This window comes from Wyeomyia smithii, chromosome 2 (genome assembly GCF_029784165.1).
Source record: "Wyeomyia smithii strain HCP4-BCI-WySm-NY-G18 chromosome 2, ASM2978416v1, whole genome shotgun sequence".
In the NCBI taxonomy this organism is placed as follows: Eukaryota; Metazoa; Arthropoda; class Insecta; order Diptera; family Culicidae; genus Wyeomyia; species Wyeomyia smithii.
The window spans coordinates 249,569,084-249,592,738 of record NC_073695.1 but is presented as its reverse complement, the minus strand read 5'-3'; the positions used below and the strand labels follow the sequence as shown (position 1 = coordinate 249,592,738).

At 38.6% G+C, this 23,655-nt stretch overlaps 2 protein-coding genes across 4 annotated transcripts; both read left to right on the top strand.

Annotated features, from left to right (window-relative positions):
* Nucleotides 1–1,264: 1,264 nt before the first annotated feature.
* Nucleotides 1,265–19,233, top strand: LOC129723827 (uncharacterized). Of its 3 annotated transcripts, XR_008727821.1 has the most exons (6): nucleotides 1,265–1,639; nucleotides 2,707–2,969; nucleotides 17,556–17,913; nucleotides 18,049–18,092; nucleotides 18,195–18,293; nucleotides 18,422–18,553. XR_008727821.1 is itself a non-coding variant. In XM_055678284.1 (5 exons), exons 2-5 carry the CDS (start codon nucleotides 2,829–2,831, stop codon nucleotides 18,237–18,239), a joined length of 588 nt encoding a protein of 195 aa, XP_055534259.1. In that variant the 5' UTR covers nucleotides 1,265–1,639; nucleotides 2,707–2,828; the 3' UTR covers nucleotides 18,240–19,233. The 3 variants fall into 3 exon arrangements, 2 of the variants coding, with proteins under 2 accessions (XP_055534259.1, XP_055534258.1); XM_055678284.1 differs by having other exon boundaries at nucleotides 18,195–19,233; XM_055678283.1 differs by lacking the exons at nucleotides 18,049–18,092; nucleotides 18,195–18,293 and having other exon boundaries at nucleotides 1,271–1,639; nucleotides 18,422–19,233.
* Nucleotides 19,234–20,264: 1,031 nt separating this feature from the next.
* Nucleotides 20,265–22,069, top strand: LOC129723826 (delta-aminolevulinic acid dehydratase). The gene is made up of 5 exons (XM_055678282.1): nucleotides 20,265–20,730; nucleotides 20,845–20,992; nucleotides 21,053–21,505; nucleotides 21,573–21,689; nucleotides 21,762–22,069. The coding sequence occupies exons 1-5, from the start codon at nucleotides 20,618–20,620 to the stop codon at nucleotides 21,918–21,920; spliced, it is 990 nt and encodes a 329-aa protein (XP_055534257.1). The 5' UTR covers nucleotides 20,265–20,617; the 3' UTR covers nucleotides 21,921–22,069.
* The last annotated feature ends 1,586 nt before the right edge of the window (nucleotides 22,070–23,655 follow it).

Here is a 23,655-nt window from a genome sequence, read left to right as displayed (position 1 = left end):
TGAAAGTTTTCAACAGGCACAGGTAAACTCTAATGCATTGAATTATAGATCATTGCACGATGACGTCACAAAACAAGAAGGAGAAAGGTATTTGACAGATGTCGCGGGTTTGTACACATAGTAAAAATTTCGGCTCTAATAAAAATGCGGAAGTGTCTTGTTAAAAATTGCGTTTCCAAGAACAAACCAAAAGATCTCAGTAACGAATTTACATAGGCGGAGAGTTTTCCCATCTTTTTCGTACTCGTATCATTCATTTTCACTCCTTTCACATAAAAAGTGCATGAAACACATTGTAAACAAACCCGTGGGAAGTGTCAGAAAAGTGAGGTTATTTTTGGTGTGCAATGATCTATTATATTCCAACAAAATAGAACATAAAAAGTGTAATTGAATGTCAGTTACACTACTATCAAACTTATATTTAGAATACATTAATTAATTCTAAGCTGGTTTCATAACGACCAATTCGAATACAAAATGTCGTGCAAAGGGGAATGAAACGCTGTGAAATATTTCAACAAAGATGTTTATCAGGGTGGGAGAATGAATGTTTACACCAAAGTCGACCAATGAAGTCATGTGTGATTCGCTTTTACTCACACCTTCCAGTATATGATGTCACTATAGCGTTAGTATTTCAGGATTATTTATTTCATCCTATAAACTTATTTGGAAAGAAAGCTTTCTCGACAACACAAAATTTTAGAACTATTGTTAAAACTATATGTTCTCGATTGAAGTATTAAACACTCCCGACCTTCCCAGTTTCAGCGTTAATGGTTGGTCTGTCACGTTTTTTTTGAAGTGTTTCTCTGAGGGCGCAATTTATGGTTTTATGATTAAACATATTTTTGCAAACATCTTAGAGATCTGAAGGAAAATAAAGCAAGCAGAAAAATTAAAAATTATTTTGTTTTGTTACAAAAATCTGATCTGGTTTCTGGCTTTTATCATTCACTCACACATACAGTGAGTGGTCTCGCGGCCACCCCAATAGTATATTTTCGTTTCGCCGATCTCCATCGACCGTCTTTAGTAAATCGAGTAAAATTGTCAGTCTCAGGCCTCTGCCATGCTGAATGCCAACGCGAGCGATCGGGCGAGATTCTTGCCGTAGGTAAATAAACAGCCGTAAGTAGAGCTGCTCATTAACCTACGGCAAAAATCTCGCCCGATCGCTCGCGTTGGCGTTTAGCCTGGCAGAGGCCTCAAGGTAATCCGGTTCTTCACCTTTCTCTCTGTTTCTCCACTTCTATGGTCCATACTTCGCGCTGCTGTTTTGTACTGTTCGTGGGGTGGTGAATGGGCTGCTGCTGTATAGAACCAGCTTATTTACGTCCTACATACAGTGCACCAGGAGGTACTGACTGAGACGAGGCGCATTTACCATTTACCAAACAATGGCTGTACTGTGAGGCAGCTTTTGCTCGGCTCCATCAGGGAGAGAAGAAAAATCTCATTTTTTACTAGCTGTCGTCGTCGCACTCGTCGCCATCGATGGTTTAAACGTTTAAAGTACTTTTGCAATCCAGTCACGTTTCGTTCCGTCGCGAGTTCGTCGTAGTACAGATGACAGCAAGTGGCCACAACTCCCGTAGTAATCGTGTGAGCTAGTTCTAAGGACCTGTCCATTAAGGTAAGTAAATACTTTTCCATCGATTATCGAGCAACACGCTTCAAAGATTGCGGAGCCGATGGCAGGAGTGATGTTTTCGCTTTTGCTGATCCACCCAGCACAGGTCCAGCATATTACATAAACGAGCGATTATAAGTTACAAGAGGAGCTTAACTGGAAGCTATAATGTTTACTCAGCTCAAAGTTTGTTGGTTTGTTTTCGTTTCGCACTTTTCGTTTAGAGCTCAGCCGTGTCGAGGTGTGTGCATTTTTATCTTACAGTCGCGCTGTTCGTGTCTTGCTACCCGCCTCCTCTACAGTGGATGCATGCACTAATAACTGTGTCATTGGGTTTTATTTTGTTTCACCGCCACCCGAGGTTGACGAAAACAAATTGCAATTTAAATGGTTTTCATTGTAATATGCTTGGTAATTTAACCCGCTATTTAAACGAGAAGTTCTTATCGCGATTTTGTTTTGTTTTAACAGTTCTGATTATGGGTTGAAGATAAATCAAATTCGTATTTGCTATACGGTATTCAATCAACTAATTAGTCAGTAGATACACCTATTTACAGTTTAAAAATTTCATCACTTACTGGCTTTAAAAGCAAAATCATGTAAAGTGTATAGATCGGTCCGAGGCAAGTTGGTTGTTTTTCTGATAAGAGATACCATTTGTGTATGCAGCACAGCACGTTTACATCGCTTATCAGTCGCTCTGGTGGAACGCTACTAACGGAGATACTTCGCGTTACGTTGGGTAAAAATAATTTATAAAAATTCATTTGGAACTCAAACCTATAGGTTTGTGTTAAACCAGTCAACAAACACTGATACGGACGTCTAAAAAAACTCAACAAACCGCATAGCCCCCGTTAAGTTCGCAGAACAAACATAAAAAAGTAAGCATACTTATGGCCTTATCAGAACTGACCAGCTGAGTGAATGCTACCAGTCGCTTAAAAGTCTGATCAACCAGATGAACCTGTTTTGGTGGTAATTCCCACTACATACTATGCGAATAGAACCTGCTTATTTGCCAGCAACATTCACTGAACGTCTGTTTTTTGTTTGCTCTCTTTCAGCTGGACGCGCACAGTGCGGTAGAAGCGCGATAGTGAATCTTATATAGCTAGGAATTACCAAAAAAAAAAAAAAAAAAAAACAGCACAGGCAAGACCAGTATTGAAACCGAACTTGAATCGAGATGCATATGCACATGTCCTTCTGGTGGGGAGCCGACGTGGGAGATGTGTTCTTCAAGGGTCTTACCGTGAATACGACCGGAGCTATGGTGGCGCTTTGTCTGGTTTTAATCGCGCTGTCGATTGCCTACGAAGGCTTGAAGGTGAGTGAACGATAAGGTTTTGTTGATTGACTAAATGGGGCGATGATCCGGGCTGTGGGTATGAATTTAGACCGGGCGGTTATTCATAAAACAATATAAGATGTCTTGATTTGTTCTACCGTTTTGATTGATAAACTGCTCGGGTATTTAAAGTGGTCTTAGTGATGTATTTTTGTGAATCTGACGTCTATTTAATAAGCAATCTTCAAAATGGCAAATAAGTTTTCCTTATTTGTAGGCAAAACAAGTTAACGGGGCTTTAAAAACTTAATAATTTTTTGAACCAAAACAAAAACGTAATCGCAGCGGTCTATCACAATCATATTCTATAGTTGAAGAGGTTGTGTATGAGACACGACCGAAAGCCAACATAGTTTTGAGCCTGTTTCTAGTCACCGTATATCTTGCAATAGGTTAGAGAATAATTTTGATTGGCTTTAAGTCATTCGAAAATAATATTGAAGGTTTTAAGTTACAAAGTATACAATGCATGTGATTTTTCTCGAGGGTGCTAATAATGAACACGGGCTGAGGATGTGATATAGACTTAGAAAAAAATTCTCTCGTCCAGACGAAATTTTTTTTCTAGGTCTATATCACATCCTCAGCCCGTTTCACATTGATACAATTTTCACAATTAGCGTGCGCTTTGGCACCAGAAAATAGAGCTTTGCTTATCGGGTTAGTAACGAACGGCTGAAACTCGAAAGGCTGAAACCCAAAAGGCTGAAACTCGAAAGGCTGAAAAGTATGTTTCATAACGAAAGGCTGAATGCACAAAAGGCTGAATGAACGAAAGGCTGAAACTTTTGTAACTTGAATCATAATCGTTGAAAAATTCGGACACATGGATAACAAACCTGTATAAGGTGACAGAGTTCAATGTTTGAGTATTAATTGGTTTGTGCAATGGAAAATCAATTTTCGGCAACATTTGAATCTATACACACTTGACTCTTGTACACGTTTCCTAGATGATTCAGGGCGAGACGGCCGAAGGCCGCGAGTGTGCGCCGGCGACCCGCCGTCGGAAGCGCCGGCCACTGCGGGGGGGCAGCCCCTCCGCAGAAATCACCGCTGTATAGGTTCGTTCGTTTTCCTAGGTCTACTGACTCATAGGGGTGATCCCCTAGTTTCCCCTAGTCCGAACGTGCGATAGCGAGTAAGGACAGCATACATGTCGGACAATCGAGTCGGCCGAAGGCAGCGAGTGTTTTTTTAGAAATGAACTTTGTGAATTTCAGCCTTATGATTTTTCAGCTTTTCGTGATTCAGCCTTTCGTGTTTTCAGCCTTATGTAGCTTTCAGCCTTTCGTGATTTCAGCCTCTCGGATTTCAGCCTTCCGTGTTTCAGCCTTTCGTAGTAGACCCTTGCTTATCTGTCAGCTGTACAATTTTTCATACCGCTTGTACTAAGAGATGCAGCAGCGCTGATATCTATGTATTACGTTTGGGTTAGTGTAAAATTTAGTTTGTTCTATAGCCAAGTCGTAATAGATACGTTCGACCATACTGAACTAAAAACCATTTTATCAATTTTTTGTTCCGACCAAAGTGAACTAAGTTCATAGATGTCAAGAATAGAAGCCAAATATTTTATCAATTATTATTATTATTCGTATATTTTTAACAGCAGGCCATTCATTAAGCTCCATTCATTACGCGTTTAGCATTAAATTGTTGATTCGTTCAAACACGGTTAACTTATGGGTTGTCAAACTTTAAATGCCAATTAGGCCGTTACAAATTTTATTTTCATTTTATGTCACCCCCACCCCCCCTTCGAAAATCTTGAATATTGAGAGGGGAAGAGAAAAAAAGCTAAAACCGTTTTGTTCATTTCATTGGTTTTCCGAAATCTTAAATGCTTGATTTAGCAACAAACAAGTCAGGTGACAGCGAGATTGTCGTCGAAAGGCAAGCGAAATAAATACTAATAATAATAAAGTGTTATTTTTTAACATATATTTGAGTGCAAGTTACAAACGTCATAACTTGCACACAAACTTTGATCAAAGATATTTCTTTTTCGTCTCGGTGTTATTTATTTTTTGCCACCCCCTTTGCTAACTTTGATAACCTTGGACATAAAAAGAATTCGAAATTTGTATCAGCCTTACTCAAAATTATTTTTTTTGACGCTTGGCTCAGTCTGGTCGCACGCCGGCCAATTGTCGGTAGAACACCTCTTCACCGTAAATAGTATAGTCAGCCTATACACCAGAGAGACGCCGAGACACTCACCGTTAGCAACTGTCAACATCAAAACGGATGACGGCAATGCAAAATTATACAACTCGCCCGTTTTGATGTTGACAGTTGCTTTAACGGTGAGTGTCTCGGCGTCTCTCTGGTGTATAGGCTGACTAAAATAGTAGGAAGGTGGTGTCCAAGACATGGCTGCATGGTTGACGTAGGACTACGATAGTTTTATGCTTTATCAGAAACACGGCAGTTGTAGCGATTTGTCTTCTGCAAATCTTAAACGACGGTTACCGTCTGCCGGGGTGAGATTGTGCCAAAAAAGGATACATTTTTGTTCCTTAGCTTGTAATGTACACATTTAGGCAATGAGTTTGAACCAAATCACGTCAATGCAAACTTAAATGTTTAGTTAACGACAGCCGCAAATATGATTAAGTTACAATAAACTATAATTTTGCTAGAATTAAATGAACTTTGGCCTAATCTCACCCCTTCTATGGGGTGAGATTGTGCCAAAAACAAAAAGTTGAATTTAATACCTGTTGAATTGACAGTAGTGTATCTACGAATAATTCGCATGAATAATATGATAAAACAGTAATTATAGGGACGACCATAAACAACGTGGACTATCAGGGGCTGTAGGGGTTGACCAGAAACTACGTTTCATATGAATTATAGAAAAATGTATGACTGGATCAAATCGATTTCTGGAGTAACCAGTTATGAGAACGTGGCTTATGGACAGTCTCTATACACATAGTGGCGTCACCAGGTAGCTTAGAAAGGGAAAACGTTAAGACATAAAGCCTGAGAAGACTTCTCGTTTCAATTATTATGTGTCATTGACCACTATATATTTCATTGAAGATCTCAAAACCGCTGCAAACGTACCCACATTCCTCCTTCCTCGCTTTAAAAGTCATCAGTTTATATAGAATAGGTGTACAAAATTTTGTTACATTCCATAAGTAATATCAGTCATTGTAAATTTCCATCTAACAGTTGTTAGCTTACTGTTCTCAAGCTTTAAATCATTATTTCAAATTATACTATAGCTAGACAACACACCCTATGTAAACAAAACAAGTGTTTTTGGTGTATACTGATATAATTTTGTCGTGAAGTTGTTTATATGACGACTGAAACGGTTAGTTTGATGGGTTTATCGGCTTAATCAGTCCGTGTATACTAGCAAAAACGATTTGTTTTATCTTATTCCGACAGTTTCGGTGACTAAAGGTGAAATATAGTCACCGAAACTGTCGGAATAAGAAAAAACAAATCGTTTTTGCTAGTATACGCGGACTGATTAAGCCGATAAACCCATCAAACTTTGTCGTGAAGGTCAATTCCGCACACTAAACCGTTCATTATAGCTTGGTACAATCTCACCCAAAAGGGCTCGAAAAGTGTACAGTTTGGAAAAACATTGTTTTCTGAGCCAACACAGGTTCAATGCATAATATTTCCTCAACACATTGGAGACGCAACCTTACGTACCAACTGAGTAGTAAGTTGATGTGATTTCTTGATCGGGTTGGTTTCCCAGGGACATTTTTCGATAACATTATTTGCGCATGTTTTTCACCCTGTACTTTGAAAAATTATTTAAGTGAAACAGCTCACTGTTATTATCTATATTTCATTTGAAGTTGTGAATAAATATGTCACGTTTCATAAAGTATTGAATTTGAGTTATTAGGTTCTAGAAATCTCAAGTAATTTAACATACAAACTTTTCCCGTTTTGGCTCAATCTCACCCCCGTGGCTTAATCTCACCCCGGCAGACGGTACAAAAAAGTTCATTGATTAACTGGATAAAATTTTTAGGTATTAAGTTCCTATTCATAATACGCTACCACTTGGTTGATATTAGAATTGAAACAGTTTTCGACCGTAGCTTATGCTGACAGCACACTTATTTAAGCCTTCTCGGTATTCTTGAGTAATGTAACAAACTGGCACTTTGGGAAGGTGACACCAACGCAATTTTCTTTGCGCTATGGATGATGAATTCGACCTTCCGAGAATCGGAGCCCGATACGAGATGAACGGGATTTTATCTTCCTTTTTTGCGTTACGGCCAGATCTTACCATAAGATACCGTTTTATGAAAAGATATGAAGGTAACATTTCTTTTTGCTACCATTTTTATCAGCCTTTCGAGGGAAACTCTTAGTGGAGGAGGAGCCTCGAAGACAAGAAAATACCGAAGAAAATACGTCAAAATCGTTCACAAGTTGTCAATTATTTGTATATTATAGTGTCGGAAGTGTTTAGGTATAAAAGGTAGTCATTGGTTGTTTAGTTTCATTGAGACTGAGAGTTTCGCCTGATTTTTGAACTAATATTCGGCTCTGATTGGTTGAAATATGCGTTCAAAAAGGCTCTACATTTTTAATTACTTTAATAGTTTCAAACGCCTAGCTAATTTTCCAATCGAATGCTGTAGAAATGAAAGAACTTCGTTGGAAATTGATTGAGTTTAGGCGTTTGAAAGTGGGCAATTTTCGTGACGCACTCGATGTTTTGATTTTCATCCTGCATCCCTCTCTCAGAGCCTCTTACAATCATTTTCCACACAACGCGATTTTTATTTTTCCAATCAAAAGGCGTGAGTTGCTGAAAATGCTAAATTCGTTTGAGAAGATTTACTGCACTCAATTTTAAGTGGTGGAACGCCTCAACAAAGACGGTTAATTCTCGTCTTAGAAGCAGCATTTCGACCTCCATTCTCATGTCTGCCATCAGTCAGCACGAAGAGGGATAACAACTGTTATCCCCCAACTGGACAGGAGCAACACGGAATCAACAATATCGTAATAAACTGTTGTGCGGCTGCGAGTGCTGCATCTTCTGCTATCTGCTTCATCGAATGCAAGTAAACTAAGAAACAGTTTCATGTACTTTAACGTCAACATTGCATTGTCGTGGCCTTGCACACAATCCTTCTGTTATTTTTCCTCTGAATATTAGATCTTACGCTTCAAGTTTGCCAGAAATTCTCGATGGGATGCAGCTGGGAGACGTTGCGCGGGATCGCCGGCTTGGGTACCTCATTTAACCGCTGCATCTCCTCGAACGGACTCGGAGCAATGGGCTTACAGCAGATCCGACCCGAACACCGCGTCTTCGCCCTTTGGGGTTTGTTGATGAACGACGCAACTTCCGGCAGGCACTTCGTACTATAAATTACCCCGTTCACGGCCAGCCCGTAGTGAAAGAAGAGCAGCTTTGACTACCTCTTCTCGCTGAATGTCAGCCACAGCAGCATTTTCTTCGGGAACTCGGTGTGTGAAATGAACTTCACCTTGGAGCTCACTTCCTTCGTGGGGGCAGTAATTTACAAAGGGGGGCAACGCTTCCTGACATGTCCTGACCTGCCGGCCAAGCGCATGCAGTGATGTAGTCACTTTTCCCTTAGTCTTCATCTTTAACATCTTTTGGAGTTTCTTGTCGCTCAGAGTCGTCGGCCGTCTAGAACTGGGCTTTCTTTCTATACTCCGATTGTTGTCAAATAGTGCCAAGATGTTGTAGATGCCGGAACGGGCGTATTCACTGTCCACAAGGTGCCGCATGATATCCGTTTTCGACGCGGCGCGGCACCGTTTTTCATAACGCGCACACTTTTGAATGGAGTAGCTTCACTGTTTTCGCCATCATGGTTAGAGTTCGACTGATAGAGCTGTCATTTTTTTCGTGCTGACTAATGGGTTACTATGATTGATGCTGCATAGGTAGTTTCGTAGGTGCGTGTGAAGGTAAACTCATGAAAAATCGGTAAACGTAAGGGCAAGGATGGTATTCTAAGCGATTTTTGGAACTCGTAAGTAATCTACGTAAACCACTGTATCCTACGTTTTCTATGGTAGAAAACCTCATGCAAGTAGAAAACTCTCAAACACTCGAAAACTCACAGTATGAGTCATAAAATGCCATTCGCTGCACTGATTAGGTGTGTTTAAAAAAAAAAGAAACAGGAAGAAGCAAGTAAGTGTTTTTCCGGACTTTGTGAAACAAGCAATGATAAAGAAACTCAAAAAAAACCAAAGTTTTCATTCAATAATTTCAATCGTAATTCACGGTTCAACAACATATTTATTGTCATCCAAAAATGCTAATGAAAGCAAAATCACATAATATACGTCACATAAAAAATCAGTGCAACTGCAAAGGCGCATCTAAGGCCTGATTTCTACAGAACTATGCAATCGCTGTCAAATCTCATATATTTAGAGCGTACCCAACATTTCAATGGTTCATGGTTCCCCTAGCATACATAAAAAAGCCCACCAAAAATTACATACAACTTTAAACTATTGCAGGAAGAATTCTTTACACCCTCGGGAAAAATAACTCTAAAATGAGTAAGATTTGACGCATTTTCGTAAACAGTGGAACAACTCATGAACTGAGTAACTTCGTAAATACGCATAATTGAGTAACAAGGCGTTTTAAAAACAGAATGATTGTTACTCACTTTTTGGGTACAGAAATATTCACTTTTGGGTTAAGTAATTACTCATTTTTTGGGTTCTGAATTGCTACTTAATTTAATTTACAAATTTATATAAAGTTACGTATATAAAATTAAACCTTTCTGGTTTTGTTGTTTGTACTGGCTAGAAAGACCTATTCCCGATTCCACCTCAAGTGAGGTGACAAAAATCACCTCCGTGGGGTGAGATTGACAGTGAAGTGAAATTGAGAATAGGACAAGTGAAATGAGATTGTTTCTTAGCTCAAAAATCTCTAAGTCCCAGAAAGTCGTTTTTCCCGTTTTTTCAGATAACACCAGATCTTGACGTGTTCTGCATTTCTAAAACATTCGGCTTAAAAAAAAAAAATGTTTTTTTCGGTATCGAAAATTTTTTGAACTAGTTTGCTTTTTTTCATCGGGCAAAAAAATGAAAATTTGACCGCCTCAAGGCACGGATCAAATTCTGATTCGTTTCGGTACTGAATAATAAATCCAATATTTACCATTAGATCACAAATCAATCAACTTTAAGATTTATGGCATCTTCGTGGAATCATTTCACCGTTCAAAATGGTCGTGAAATAATTCCACGCGAATCGTCGCTTTTTCCGTTCTCACTTCACTGATATGACACTCATAATAACCCAGATTCCGCGGCAGATGTCACTTTGCGACGTTTTTCTCACTTACGTGAGTCCCGTAATAGGATTTTGTTTACTCACTCTGATTTCACCGTGAAGTGACTCCCGTAAGAAGCACCAAAATTATCACAATTAAACATAAACAATACTTTTAAACTTAAATTTCGTTTATTCTTCATGTAATTCACCAAAAAAATCTCTGCAGGTTTTCGTAGAATACTCGTTTTTGGTTAGGTATTCTACGTAGAAAACTCGTCGAAAACTACATGACGTTTTCTACATGACATCCCTGCGTTAGGGTAATAAACTGTTGTGTGGCTGAGAGTGCTGCATATCCTGCTATCCCACGTAACAAAATTGGTTATATCAAAGTTTCATAGGGCTGGTGTTGGTTGTACCAAGCACTACAAAACTATTTTGTTACTTCGGATCTGCTTCATCGAATACAAGAATGCATTTGAAGTAACAGTTGTCAAGTATTGTTACGTCAGTATTGCATTGTTGTGGCTTTGCACGCAATCCTTCCCGGACGAACACATACGATTCGCATAGATTCTCTAGGATTCCTCACATTGGATTCCTGAGCGTCCTTGAAAAAGATTCCTGAAAAAGAATCCTCAGGAATGCCCTGTATATGGCTCTGGGATTCTTGAAATAAGAATCGTGAGTGGGAATCCTCCGGATCGTGTTTGCGATTCCTTTCACGATTCCGTCACCGAGTTATAGGTATCCTGGGGATGAATACTCTGCGTGTTAGTAAGGGTTCTGTTGTTTTTTTTCCTCTCTAAGTCTTCACCATAAGGTTTTGCTGTCTGATACTGACGAACTTTCTGTCTGTTTTGCACTTTCATATTTCTCATTAATTTGCGAGCTATTGACATCCTTATCCCGATCAACAGCGAATGACGATGAAATCATGTCCTGAGCTCAAACCAGGCGGCTCTTGTGGCTGTCAAACTCCATACATTTTCCATCTACCACTCATTGATTCTGGTACCAGCGTTTCTGTTACCCACTTTTTGGTTGGTTTTCCCTAAAACAAGTGAAATAGAGTGAACGTCCCATTTTGTCGGTAGACTTTTTCTTGAGTAAATGTCGTATTAGATGCGAAAAAACAAGAGCTCAACATTTGTTTTCAGTACAATGTGCACTTTCGATGAATAAGATAAGTTTTGTAAGCATTTGAAATGAAATATTACCGCCGTGATGAATTTATGAATGGTAGGCGAAATGTTGACGTTTATAGGCCCCTGGAAGAAATCAAGGGGCTCTTGTGGCTGTTAAACTCCATACATTTTTCATCTACCACTCATTGATTCTGGTACCAGCGATTCTGGTACCCACTTTTTGGATGGTTTGCCCTAAAACAACTGAAATAGAGTAAATGTTCCATAATTGTCAGTAGACTTATTTCGGATATATATCCTTATAGATGAAAAAAAAAACAAGAACTCAACGTTTGGTTTCGGTACAATGTGCGATGGTTTTCGTAAGCATTTGAAATGAAATATTGACGCCGTGATGAATTTATGATTGGTAGGCGAAGTTTTGACGTTTATAGTCCCCTGGCTCAAACTCATTTGTGCCCGCTATAAAAAGTGGTGATGATATGCTATCTCGTTTACCCATACTTGAAACATGGCGCGATGTCATACACTCAAAATATTTTTCACGTTATAATTACCGGAAAAGTTATGTGAATATTTTCCAATGTCATTTTCATGTAGATTTGATTGTCATTTGAGTTCATCATGAACAGGTGAGATGATTTATCCTGTGAATCTTATTCAGTAGACATATGCATTTAATGTGAGTTTCACGTAGAATTTGACTACCGGTAAAGTGAAAAGCATTTGATTGTCTGATAGGTTCTACGTTTTATACAACGTATAATTTTCAATTGTGGTTTCCCAAATTCTTAAGAGACTAGGAATAGTTTTCAGAGATTATCCAATTATGTTGCTTGATAAGTCGCGCGGGTATGCAAAATCGCCAATCCGTAAATGAATTAAACGACACACAAAATGGCAAAACTATATTGCGACATTCGCTGGCGATAATAACTGTTGGCTGCAACTGTTTATGTTCAGGAAATTCCTCGCAATTTGAACTAAATCTGTGTGAAATCTCGATGCCGGATTCTTATGGGTTTTCTAAAGCTCACTTATTGGGTAGTCATCGAGGAATTCCTTTCATGTTCAAAGACTGAATCAGACAACAGCTTCGCCATTTTGATTTCTGTGTAGTTTCGCACGGAGAGTTCACGCGATACTTCATGTTATTTGATGTTGCCAAGTTGATGTAGATGCTATGTGATAAAACATAGGGGGGGGGGGGGGGGGGGCATAATGAGCACCCTAGCTTGGTTGCTGATTTAAGCATGGAAAACGACAAAAATTGTAAGCTGTCTTTAGTGCAAAACCTGAATTAACTATCTATAATTAAAGGTACATTATTCACAAATTAAAAGTTTATCGTATAATGGTAAAAACACAAATTAGATTCATGCATCAAAAACTAGCAATCAGTCGATGTGTGGGGCACAATGAGCACCCCACTGGGGCATAATGAGCACCCACGGGGTGTAATGAGCACTATTATAGAACATATCTTGAAACTGTGTAGAAGTACACCTAATGAGCCAACGTTTGTCGCGGGATGCCGTGATACTTGGCGGCTTGTTTCGTGAATGTCCCGTCGCGCCTTATGGTGGCCAATTCTGCCTGCAGTCCCTTTTTCTGACCGATTCGGTCTCGAAGATTTTCTAAAATATATTCGCACCATCACTGTAAACAAACACTGACTATGGAAACAGACAAACTCACAAGTCTACTGAGATGAATTTCAGGTAAGTTTATGTGACAAGGTGTGCTCATTTTACCCCACCTAGAGGTGACCATTTCGCCCCTATCGAATTAGTTAAAGTTAACATGAGATTTTAACACTAATTATAGCTTAAAATTAAAACTTCAATGATAGTGAAATTTGGGGTACGACCCATACGTTATATTGATGTGTCTATATACTTGATTGAGCCATTTAAACGACCGTAGAAGCTTATTTTGTAGTGCGCAATAATAATAATTTTTCCAACATCCGAGAACCAGATTGATTTTTTCAATATATTTCCATATTTTAAACAGACAAACCACTTTTGTTCTACATAAAGAGATACTGTAGTAACTACGGAAGAGTTACACATACCATATTGTGTTAAAAAACGCGTAGTTTCGCATAAAAGAGGGGTGCCCATTTTGCCCCGTGTGCTCATTATGCCCCTTATCCCCCTATGCATGTGATATTCACGTAGATGTTATGTTTGTCACATAAATCATGCAAAATGACAGAAAATGAATAAGTACAGGAAATTTCACGTAACAATAACGTGAAAAATATTTTGAGTGTAGGCATGTTCAATTGTCATTACTGTTCTTCATCTTGACAGTCCATATGTCAAAACAGGCAATGTTGACAACAACTTGGGGTGAACAGTATCTTTCTGTGCTACTAGCAATACTCAGAGGAAGAGCTATGCGAAAAGAATGTTGTGAGTCAAACGAACATGTCAGAACCCAAGTGCAACGAACAAGAAACGTAACACATTGAGAGGTATTGTAATCAGGTACAATAAAGGATATTTTTATTTTCACACGTTTTTCGTGTTCTATTACGAAACAATGAATTGAGAATGCTCCAAAATTGCTTTACCACAGTGATTTTAAACTGGTGGTTCACAAACCTTTTGTATGGTCAATAAAATAATGATCAATTATGGTGCAAGTATAGAAATAAACCTAAATATAAAATTTAACACGGTTTTTGTGATGCACTTTATTATTCCCCAGGACTTCCACCGTTGAAATCGGTTATACCAGTCGAATAAAAAAGTTAGTCAACATTGCGCTTTGAGAAGAGATCAGGCACCTCTGACATGTAAAACCTTGTTGCCAAATTGGCGGTTTTTTTCATCAGTTATCGCTCTCTATCTCTCTCTGAGTATCTCTAGTTAGAACATAGATTTTATGACACCATTACCTCAGATACATGGAATAATGGAGGCAGAACCGAATTTAGGTGCTGGGGGGCCCGAGGCAAATTTGTTTGTGAGGCCCTCGTTTTTTAAAACATTTAGAGACAACATTCTGGAAGGTGACGAGCAAAAAAAAAAAAGGTCGCCCCAGGTCCGGAGCATTTCCCCTCCCCCCTCAAATGCGGGCCTGAACTGCCGTCTAGGACAGGACGTGACAAGTGGCTTCTAGTTATTTTTCTTTCCGTTTAAAATAGCCCTCATAAAACATTTTAATTTTCCAAGTTCTGGGTTACAATTATAATTAGGTACTTGATAATGGTTACTCAATGAATCTTGAATTGATTTGAAGATATATTTTGGATTTATTTTAACTAGTCATAATTTCAACTTATTCCTCTTGCTTTTCTTGAGTTAAATCTGCAATCGTCCATCATAAGTAATTTAAAAACATGATTAATATTTCGAATGTTAATTTTCACAGAACCGTTGTATGAAAATGTTTCGAAAAATTGTTGAACGAAACACAGTTCATCCACTTGGTATGCAGAAACAGTGTAAACCAAAAATATCGAAATTTTGGAACCCGGCCAACCATACCGACTAATAATAAAACTTAACCCTTAAATGCGCAATGTTGTTTTAAAACAACATTGCGAATATCGTTTCAAATCAGTTTTTTTTAAGAAATAAAATTCGTATAAACAGCCATCAAGGTTTTAATAGAAAAATCAAAGCCTAGATAACTGCTCCAATCTATTATATTTGTAGAAAAAATTAAAATTTATTCATTTTAAAACATTATTCTCAATATTTTCTGAAACAACGCTGGGCAATTAAGGGTTAATAGTGCGCTAAATAAAATCGCCCAATCAGAGAAGGCTTTCACTTTGACAGAACTTTGGGTGATTTTTGGTTTCTCTTGTCACATCCTGTCCTAGAGATGACATTGTGACGTAGATCCAAGTGAACAGTTTATCAGTTTTTTTTTAAATGGGTGCTTACGTCATTTTGTTTTTTGATTTCATGCAACGTAAGAATAAGTAATGACAACAAGGAAGATACCCAAAGATAGGTCTTTGAATAATAAACAAACTGGCATGAAACACCTATATTCGTAAAAATGGCATCTACGTCACTTTGTCATCTCACGGCAGTATAGTTGTTGTGACGTTAGTAAATTTACATTACTGTCGATATTGAAAATTATTTTTGACGTAGAATTACGTCTTACGGCAACGTGTGGAATAGGGGTGAAATTTGAATTCCCAGCAAACCAGAAGTCGTATAAATATGTTAATTCTAAGTCACTTTAATGTGCATGTCAAGATTGAAATTACATAAGATGCGACATTGAATTTGTATAACGTATAAAACTTAAATCCTATAAAACGCAATATTAGGTTATATATGAAGCAATTTAACGTGTCATATAAAATTGAAAGATCATTCCACTGAGTTTAATAGAATGTAATTAAAAATTTCAAATGAGGCCATTTAAGATAGCCTACGAAGTTATACAAAATAATAACCAATTTTTTTATAATGTACGTATATGGCCTCCAGTTTTGTACACATAGGCACATTTCATGCATCTTATATGGCCATTTTTTCCGAATAAGGGTTCCTTTAACATAGTTGAGTGCGAGTTATGTGAACCAATTTGTTTGCTGGGTTACCGGAAACGTCGAGAGTGTCACGAAAATTGTTCAATTCTAAATAGCTAAATTAGCTAAGCGTCCACCAAAATGAAACCACCTACTAATGTAAAACATAGAGCTTTGTTTCGAAGGCAGATTCCGACCAATTTGAGCTAAAGCCAAGGCCAAATAGCATTTAATATGGGTGTTTTCGGAGCCGGGGAGATATTCTAAGACCGAAAATCGGTCCCAGACATTATTTTCGAGTTCAAGATGGTGATTTTCGGTTTCTGGAAATCGGCCCAAAATGGCTAATACTACACGATATGGGTATTTCCGTATTCAGGATGATCCTGAAAGGCTGGAAATTAACCTCTGATGTCATTTGAAAAAATAACGACTCCCAGATGGCAAGCTGCCTAAAATTTCTTTACTATTCTACTCGCATAACGCAGTGGCTAAATTTCAAAATAAAAATTCAAAACAAGCGGCAAAAGAGAAAAAAATCGGATAATCAAATCCCGGATAAACGAGTCTCCGGATAATTGAGTCCGACTTGTACCACCTAATATGAGTATTTCCGAAATCGGGATAATAACCACAGGCTGTAAATCGACCCCAGTTACTGTTTTGAATCTGTTTGGAGTCGTCACATTATTTCTAGAGAGCTATTTTATTAGGTGTTGGATAAACCTTTTTTTTAGGTGAATATCGTATTATTGACAATTTGTACCGTTTTTTGGATTTTTTCTGAAAAAATTTGGAACAAAACTTTGATAAAGTCCCTGCCAGTTACAAACTCTTGGATTCACATATTTTCCGAAATGGGAAATAATTTTCGAAACTGCCAGAAATTTGTTAGAGTTATTGAGTAAATTTTGTGTCTTCCCGGCGCCACTCGAAAGGACATTCTCTATCGTAAATAATACGTGAACTGACGAAAAGTCGTGACTGAAAGTCAATATAATGACAACCATGATATTTGTTCGGTAAAATTTCGATCTTCTTTCCAAAAATCGATAGTGTTTCTGCGGGTGGAAAAGTTTTTTTAAAGGGCGTATGTATTTTAGCATTAAAGTATAGCTTACAAAAATATTTGAATATTAGAATTTTCCGTTTTCGAGTTATTCTGAATTCAATTGGAATTTTTTTTGAATTATTCATGAAAATTCGTATTTGTTGTAGCGTAAAAGGTTCACAGATTTCAAAAAATGACAGTCTGTGTATATAACTGCGTCACGTGATGTGCGTTCAAACTGCGTTTTTGCTCTAAATTTGTAGACACAAAACTCCGAAAAAAGGTAATGCATCATTTGTGAAAACATATCCTCGTGTTTGAATCACCCTGGCAAACATGAGGGTATGCTTGTGCCTTTGAAAATTCGAAGTCGGCCATTTTTGGCTCCTGTACTGTTTCACCTTAACCAATCCTTTCACCTTGAACAACAATTAATATTGAACTAAATTGGCTTCATCCGTGCGTTTACCACACTTTATGTATATGATGAAACTGGATAGATTAGGATAGGATGCATTCGAGAGATTGAATACAATATTTATTGAGCCATTTTTGTCATTTTTCCCCACAGGTTCACGGCACAAAAGTCCGAGCGCGAACAGCACGTGAGCGCACCCGGCCGAATTCCTGCCCACCAAGCGAAAGCGCGACCCTTCTGTCGCTGGAACCGAATCCCGGTTTGCTGCGTCCGCTTGTGCAACGCGTAGGTGCATTTCTCGTGGAAGCTACTATGTTTTTGTTACATAGCATGCTTGGATACGCTTTGATGCTGATGGTTATGTTCTACAACGGGTATCTGTTCCTAGCGGTGGTAGGAGGAATGGCTCTGGGTTATTTCTTCTTCGGCCACCTATCGATGAAGGTCAACATGGAGAACGTTCGAGCCCGCCAGACCAACGTTATCTGTACGGCACGCTGCCTGCAGACAGGTACGTCAAGTTTTGTCACTTTGATTAACCAGCTAGCGTTTGTCGATAACTAATTATAAACCAATTATCATTATCATCGTTCGACTCATCGTTTGCCCACCTCTCTTTCTCTTTCTGTCTTTCGTTCTTTTTTAGCCGAGTCCTGTGCAATGAGTCATTCCGCACCCTGTCCCTCTTCTGTATGTGATGACAGATTTTAATTTTTTATTTATCTTCTTAACTTTAATTTTCGTAGCATTAACATCCTTTGTTTTGGTTGTTTTTCTTTCGTAACTTTTCAGCGCCCTCACCAAAATCGCAGCAATTATAAAACCCTCTGTTCCTAGAACCATCAAACTATCCGTCCGCCATTTTGTGATCATTGAAACTCACACATTCGAGTTAGTCCCTTCCAGATGATTTTTTTTTTCGACTCCATTCATCATTACAATATAAGTTTTCGAACCATCTTTTTGACCGGTACCCGCCCCTCGTGGTGCACCGGCAAATTGCCTCCTCTTCATTCCAGACTTACCAAGCCTGTCGGGTACACCCAGCCTGGATGAGCAGACCCAAAGTTGTGACCTCTACGAACACAACAACGACGACAGTTCGGCACCATCGACGTCACGCAGTGGAGCAGTAATAACGGTAGCTCAGTGTCACTGAAATCCCACTTTGCAAAAGGACAATTACCAAACATCTTCCATCCATGCGCCATTAGTCAATAGCACTGTTATTTGTACAGCAAATACCGAAGATATTACGTAATCTCATATAATAATAAATAGAATGACTTGAAAAGGACCACTGGCAAGTTGAACTCTTGTAGGCTGGATGGGGCTTTGTTTCGATTAGAATGAAGGTGCTCAAAATTGTCACAAGTCAGCTCACTAAGCTAGGGTTTAATCTTTCTAAATCTAAATCTTGAACAAAAAAAAGTATGTTAGAGTATCAAGACAATTATTTAGCATTTTACTGTGATCCTGTTTACACAAGAGCAAACATTAAAAAAAAAAACACTAACAAACATACAATCGAACGTGAACCAAGTGTATAAGCATGTTTAGTCAGTTAGCTATAGAGTGAGACCGAAATACAGAGAAGGCTGTTAGGTTGTGTTTTATTTGACGTAGGTTTTTTTCATTAATGACAATGACGAATTCAGATAATTTTATGTTTAACTTTTTGAACTTTGTTGTTGCTACCATATGTGATTTTTTGTTATGAATTAAACTCTCGACAACTAGGAACGGTTTATCGAAAGTGTAATCTGCCAAAATTTTTCGTATAGGATAATCATTCTTGGTTTCTGCATAATAAATTGTAACTGTAAGCGCACTCTATGTTTTTGTTTTCACGCTAGAAAGAAATCAGGGAATGATAACAAAGAAAATTAATGATGAACAGACTGATAACTGACGGACCACAAAAAAGTGTGATGAGGCAGTCCTTTTTTGTCGGAAAAAGCTTTCTTCTGTGGAGTTCGACTTCAAATTTCACTTTTGAATTGAAGAGGTCGAGTGAAATTTTATAAAAATACCGACGATATTTTGACAGCTGTTCTAGCAAAAGACTGCGGTTTTTTTTTTGTTGAAAAATTATTTGAAATTGATGTTGACTAAACACTGAAACATTAATATTGTTGCGAGTTAATTGATGATCAATTGAAATCTGGACTGCAGATATTTTTGTTATCAAAGAAATGAGTGCAAACGATTTCATTGCATACAATATTGCATACAACATTCGAAATATTTCACATGCGCCGCAAATCATCATTTAGGAGAAACGTCAAATTATTATCGTTTGCTCGATTAGTTTTATACCGGCGGAGGAATTTATTGCTGATATTGTCAGGGATACCAGATGTGCAGATTTGTCTGCAAAACGCAGATTTTTAGAGTCCGTGTGCAGATTTTTATCAATTTGCAGATATTAACAGATTTTCCATAGTTTCTGCAGATTTTTGTCAGAGTCTCCTTATATTTGCGCAGTTTTTCTCAAAATATGTGTAGATTTTTACAGACTTTTATCAGCGCGAGCGAAACTTTTTCGAATCACGAATAGATTTATTTCAGATTTCAAGCAGATTTTTCCGATTTTTCGAGCAGTTGCAGACATTTTTCAAAAACATCTGGCATCTCTGGATATTGTAATCAGTAGTGTGTATGTGATTTCAATGTTTGTTTGTTCTTATTCAGATCTCAACAAGTTGTTTAAATATCATAGCAAAAGTATGTTTCGTTTATTTCTGAGGTAGATGTGAAATCCAGCAAATAAAAGCTTTTGTACCAAACAAAACACTGTTTTTACTATGTTTTTGCTCCTCTCTCTTCACAAACACAAGCTTACCTGATAACCGGTTTGTGTACAACCGCATGTGCATCTATTCACGACTTAAGCAGAAAAGATAACAAAATTATCACAAAAATTTTTTAGAAGCAACACTTTTTCTCGTAAACGATAATGCATTTTTGATTGTAATCCCGCAACAAATTTCCTAAGAAACTCTCCTATGGCGATAATACTTCCTATACCCCCTTTAACACTATCTATCATAAATTACACAATCGCTTCATGTGTCGCACCTTCAACGGTGGGTGAAAGTGCAGCGCCAGTTTTCTCCGTGGAAAGCAATCAGTCAGTGTAGTATTGAGCGTATTGATTGGTCCAAAATCGCTCCCGTTAGCACCAGTGTTCCTCGATTCGTTGACCCTCCAGGATGTCGCAGCTCACGAAACTTCACAGCGGAATCTTTCATCCCACCCTGCGGAAACTCCAGTGCCGGGAGGTAGACATTGCCGCACACAATCTTATGTATCCGGTGTTTCTAGTGTAAGTGTGCGAAGAGAAAACCGCCACGGATAGCCTGATGGTGTAGTTTTTAAAAATAATTCAACTTGATTTTTCATTCCAAGATGATTGGCAATTTTGTTTTAAATTTTCTAGAGAAGATGACGATGCGGTTCAGGAAATCAGCAGCATGCCCGGTGTTGCCCGCTATGGACTTAATCCGTTAAAGAAGCATCTCGCGCCTCTCGTAGAGAAAGGTTTGGCCTCAATTTTGCTTTTTGGTGTGACGGAAAATTTACCAAAAGTACGTGCACTTTGCTATAGTTGCTAATTGGCGAGTTTTCAATTCATATACTAATTGTAGGATTCAACCGGTTCTAGTGCCGATTCAAAAGATAACCCGGTAGTTAAAGCTTTACCCAAGCTGCGGCAGTGGTTCCCGAATCTGCTGATTGCTTGCGATGTTTGTCTGTGCCCTTACACTAGCCACGGGCACTGTGGGGTCCTAACCGAGGACGGAGTCATCGACAACGAACCCAGCATCAAGCGGATTGCGGAAGTTTCGTTGGCCTACGCACAAGCCGGTGCCCACATTGTGGCTCCTTCCGATATGATGGATAACCGAATTTGGGCCATTAAGAAGATTCTTCGCGAGAATCAGTTGGGAAATCGCGTTTCGGTGCTGTCCTACTCGGTTAAGTTTGCGTCCGGGTTTTACGGACCGTTCCGGGATGCAGCAAAGTCGGCCCCGGCGTTCGGTGATCGCAAGTGTTACCAGCTGCCACCCGGTTCGAAGGGGCTAGCGAAACGTGCAGCGGTGATTGATTTGAAAACTTTTTGAATAATTCAGTTTTTTTTTATCTAAATATTTTATTTTTTTCAAGAAACGAGACGTCGAGGAAGGTGCTGATATGCTAATGGTCAAACCAGGCCTAGCGTATTTGGACATCGTCAAGCAAGTTAAAGATGACTATCCGGAATTACCTCTGTTTGTTTATCAGGTATTATTAGAATAGAAGCATTGCGTGACCTAGAGTTTGCTACTGATACGATTTTTCCGATTTAATTTGCAGGTATCTGGCGAATACTCGATGCTACTGAATGCCGGCAAAATAGGTGCGTTCGATCTGCGTACGGTTCTCTGGGAAGTGGTAATCGGAATGCGCCGTGCTGGAGCTGATTGCATAATCACTTACTTTACGCCAACATTGTTGGATTGGTTGACAGAATAGTAGCGGAAATTATTTGACTTGGATTGAATTGGTTAGGGGTATGGCCTAGTGTTATGTTTCTGAAGAAAACGTGCTTTTTCTGCCTACTACTTATTAATGCAACAACATTTGAATGATTTCAAAATACATGAATTATTTTCTCCTTGTAACTATCGATTTGTTTTCTAAATCGTCTTTTATGTGCTCTTGACGCATCACAAAATGCTTCCTTTTGCTTACGCAAAAGCTTCTGAAACGGATTGCAAACAAAAAAGAGCGGACTTTCCTTTGTGACTCTATCATCACTTACCTATGTCAATTGCATACAGATATCGACCCTCCCATTGCAAGTTGCCTTCATAGTCTGCATCCTTCGAAGCATAAGAATGGACAAAACCGATACCGGTTTCATCCTTCTTCACCACCCACTGACGTTTTCTGAGTACCTACATTATCAACATAAACAAACTCTCCGTGAAATACTCGTTTTTGCAAGCATGCCACCCACTTCCACCCACCACCGGCTTGGTCCTGTGCATTCGAAAGTCGTAGGTACATACTTACAGTCCCCTTCGGAAAGGTGCTTGACTTACACTACTATGTTATGCATGTTGATGCAAACTACCTCCCAGATTCACACACAAAGACATCAGTTATGCTGCTCGTTTCCGCAATGCAATATTCTCTCTGTTTTGACGCTGATTCTCGCAGACAGTTTCAGGCTCTCCGGAAAGTGTCGCATCGCAGCAAACCGGATGCATTTATTGGTGAGTGAAATTCCTCGCGTGAAAGCACAGTTGGAATGGCGAAAATAGTGTTTTGGTCAAAATATGGTTTATCAAAAAACAGACTCCGTTTCACTAGTGCAAAAATTAATGTCAGTGTCAATTGGCGACGCAAGGAAAACTGAATCTATCCTCGTGAAACTACTCTCAGGATATCACCTGCGTCACAAAGTTACGCCTACAAACTCGGTCCAGGGCAGCTTGTGTCCAGTTTCTTGAGCGTCCCACACTTGCAAGATCTTACTCCACTTGATCCCATCACCTAGCTCGTTGAGCGCCTCTCGGTCTTGTACCGGCCGGATTTTGAGACGAACACCATTTTTGCGGGATTATTGTCTCGCATTCTTACAACATGTCCCGCCCTTTGTGGCCTTCCAGCGTTTGAGACTTTCTGTATAGAGCAAGATCGCGCCAAATGACCTATGGTCGAATATCGATCATTTTTGATTTGAATGAAACTTCGCACACGTATTTGGCTTAGCAAACTGAGCATTTTTCACAGGTGGAGAGATGTTTTACACCCATGAGTTACATTCTAAAAGGGCGTATGTCTTTTGGCATAGGTTTTATTTGAAGCATTGTAGCCCAGAAACCGTTGGCTGTATAGAAAAGCTGTCTGAGAATGAGTTGTAGGGAATTAAAAATGCACCATAAAAAATATACACTGTACAAAAAAATTTTGTTTGACCGAAAAAAATAAAAAATAAAAATTAAATTTCAATTAAAAAAAAGAGTTGAATTTTTTTTAATTTTTTTTTTTAAGAAACTTGACGTTAATACCTACGCAACTTTTTAAAAAAAAGTCCAGGATGGAGAAATGAAAAATATTTTTTTTATGGCAGTTTATTTTTTATATGAAAATTCTAATTTAAACATTTTTCAAAATATTTGTATTCTGATGATTTTAAAAAATGTAGAGAGTCATTTTGAATCAAAAAGCTCTTGGTAGTAAACATTCTATAGACAGCGGT

What these genes read in the sequence shown, in the direction of transcription:
- LOC129723827 (XM_055678283.1), top strand. Translation starts at nt 2,829, where the DNA reads ATGCATATGCACATGTCCTTCTGGTGGGGAGCCGACGTGGGAGATGTG. An exon ending in TTGCCTACGAAGGCTTGAAG is followed by an intron (nt 2,970 to 17,555) that starts GTGAGTGAACGA and finishes TTTTCCCCACAG; the next exon opens with GTTCACGGCACAAAAGTCCG. An exon ending in GGCACGCTGCCTGCAGACAG is followed by an intron (nt 17,914 to 18,421) that starts GTACGTCAAGTT and finishes TCTTCATTCCAG; the next exon opens with ACTTACCAAGCCTGTCGGGT.
- LOC129723826 (XM_055678282.1), top strand. Translation starts at nt 20,618, where the DNA reads ATGTCGCAGCTCACGAAACTTCACAGCGGAATCTTTCATCCCACCCTG. An exon ending in GGCTAGCGAAACGTGCAGCG is followed by an intron (nt 21,506 to 21,572) that starts GTGATTGATTTG and finishes ATTTTTTTCAAG; the next exon opens with AAACGAGACGTCGAGGAAGG. An exon ending in TACCTCTGTTTGTTTATCAG is followed by an intron (nt 21,690 to 21,761) that starts GTATTATTAGAA and finishes TTTAATTTGCAG; the next exon opens with GTATCTGGCGAATACTCGAT.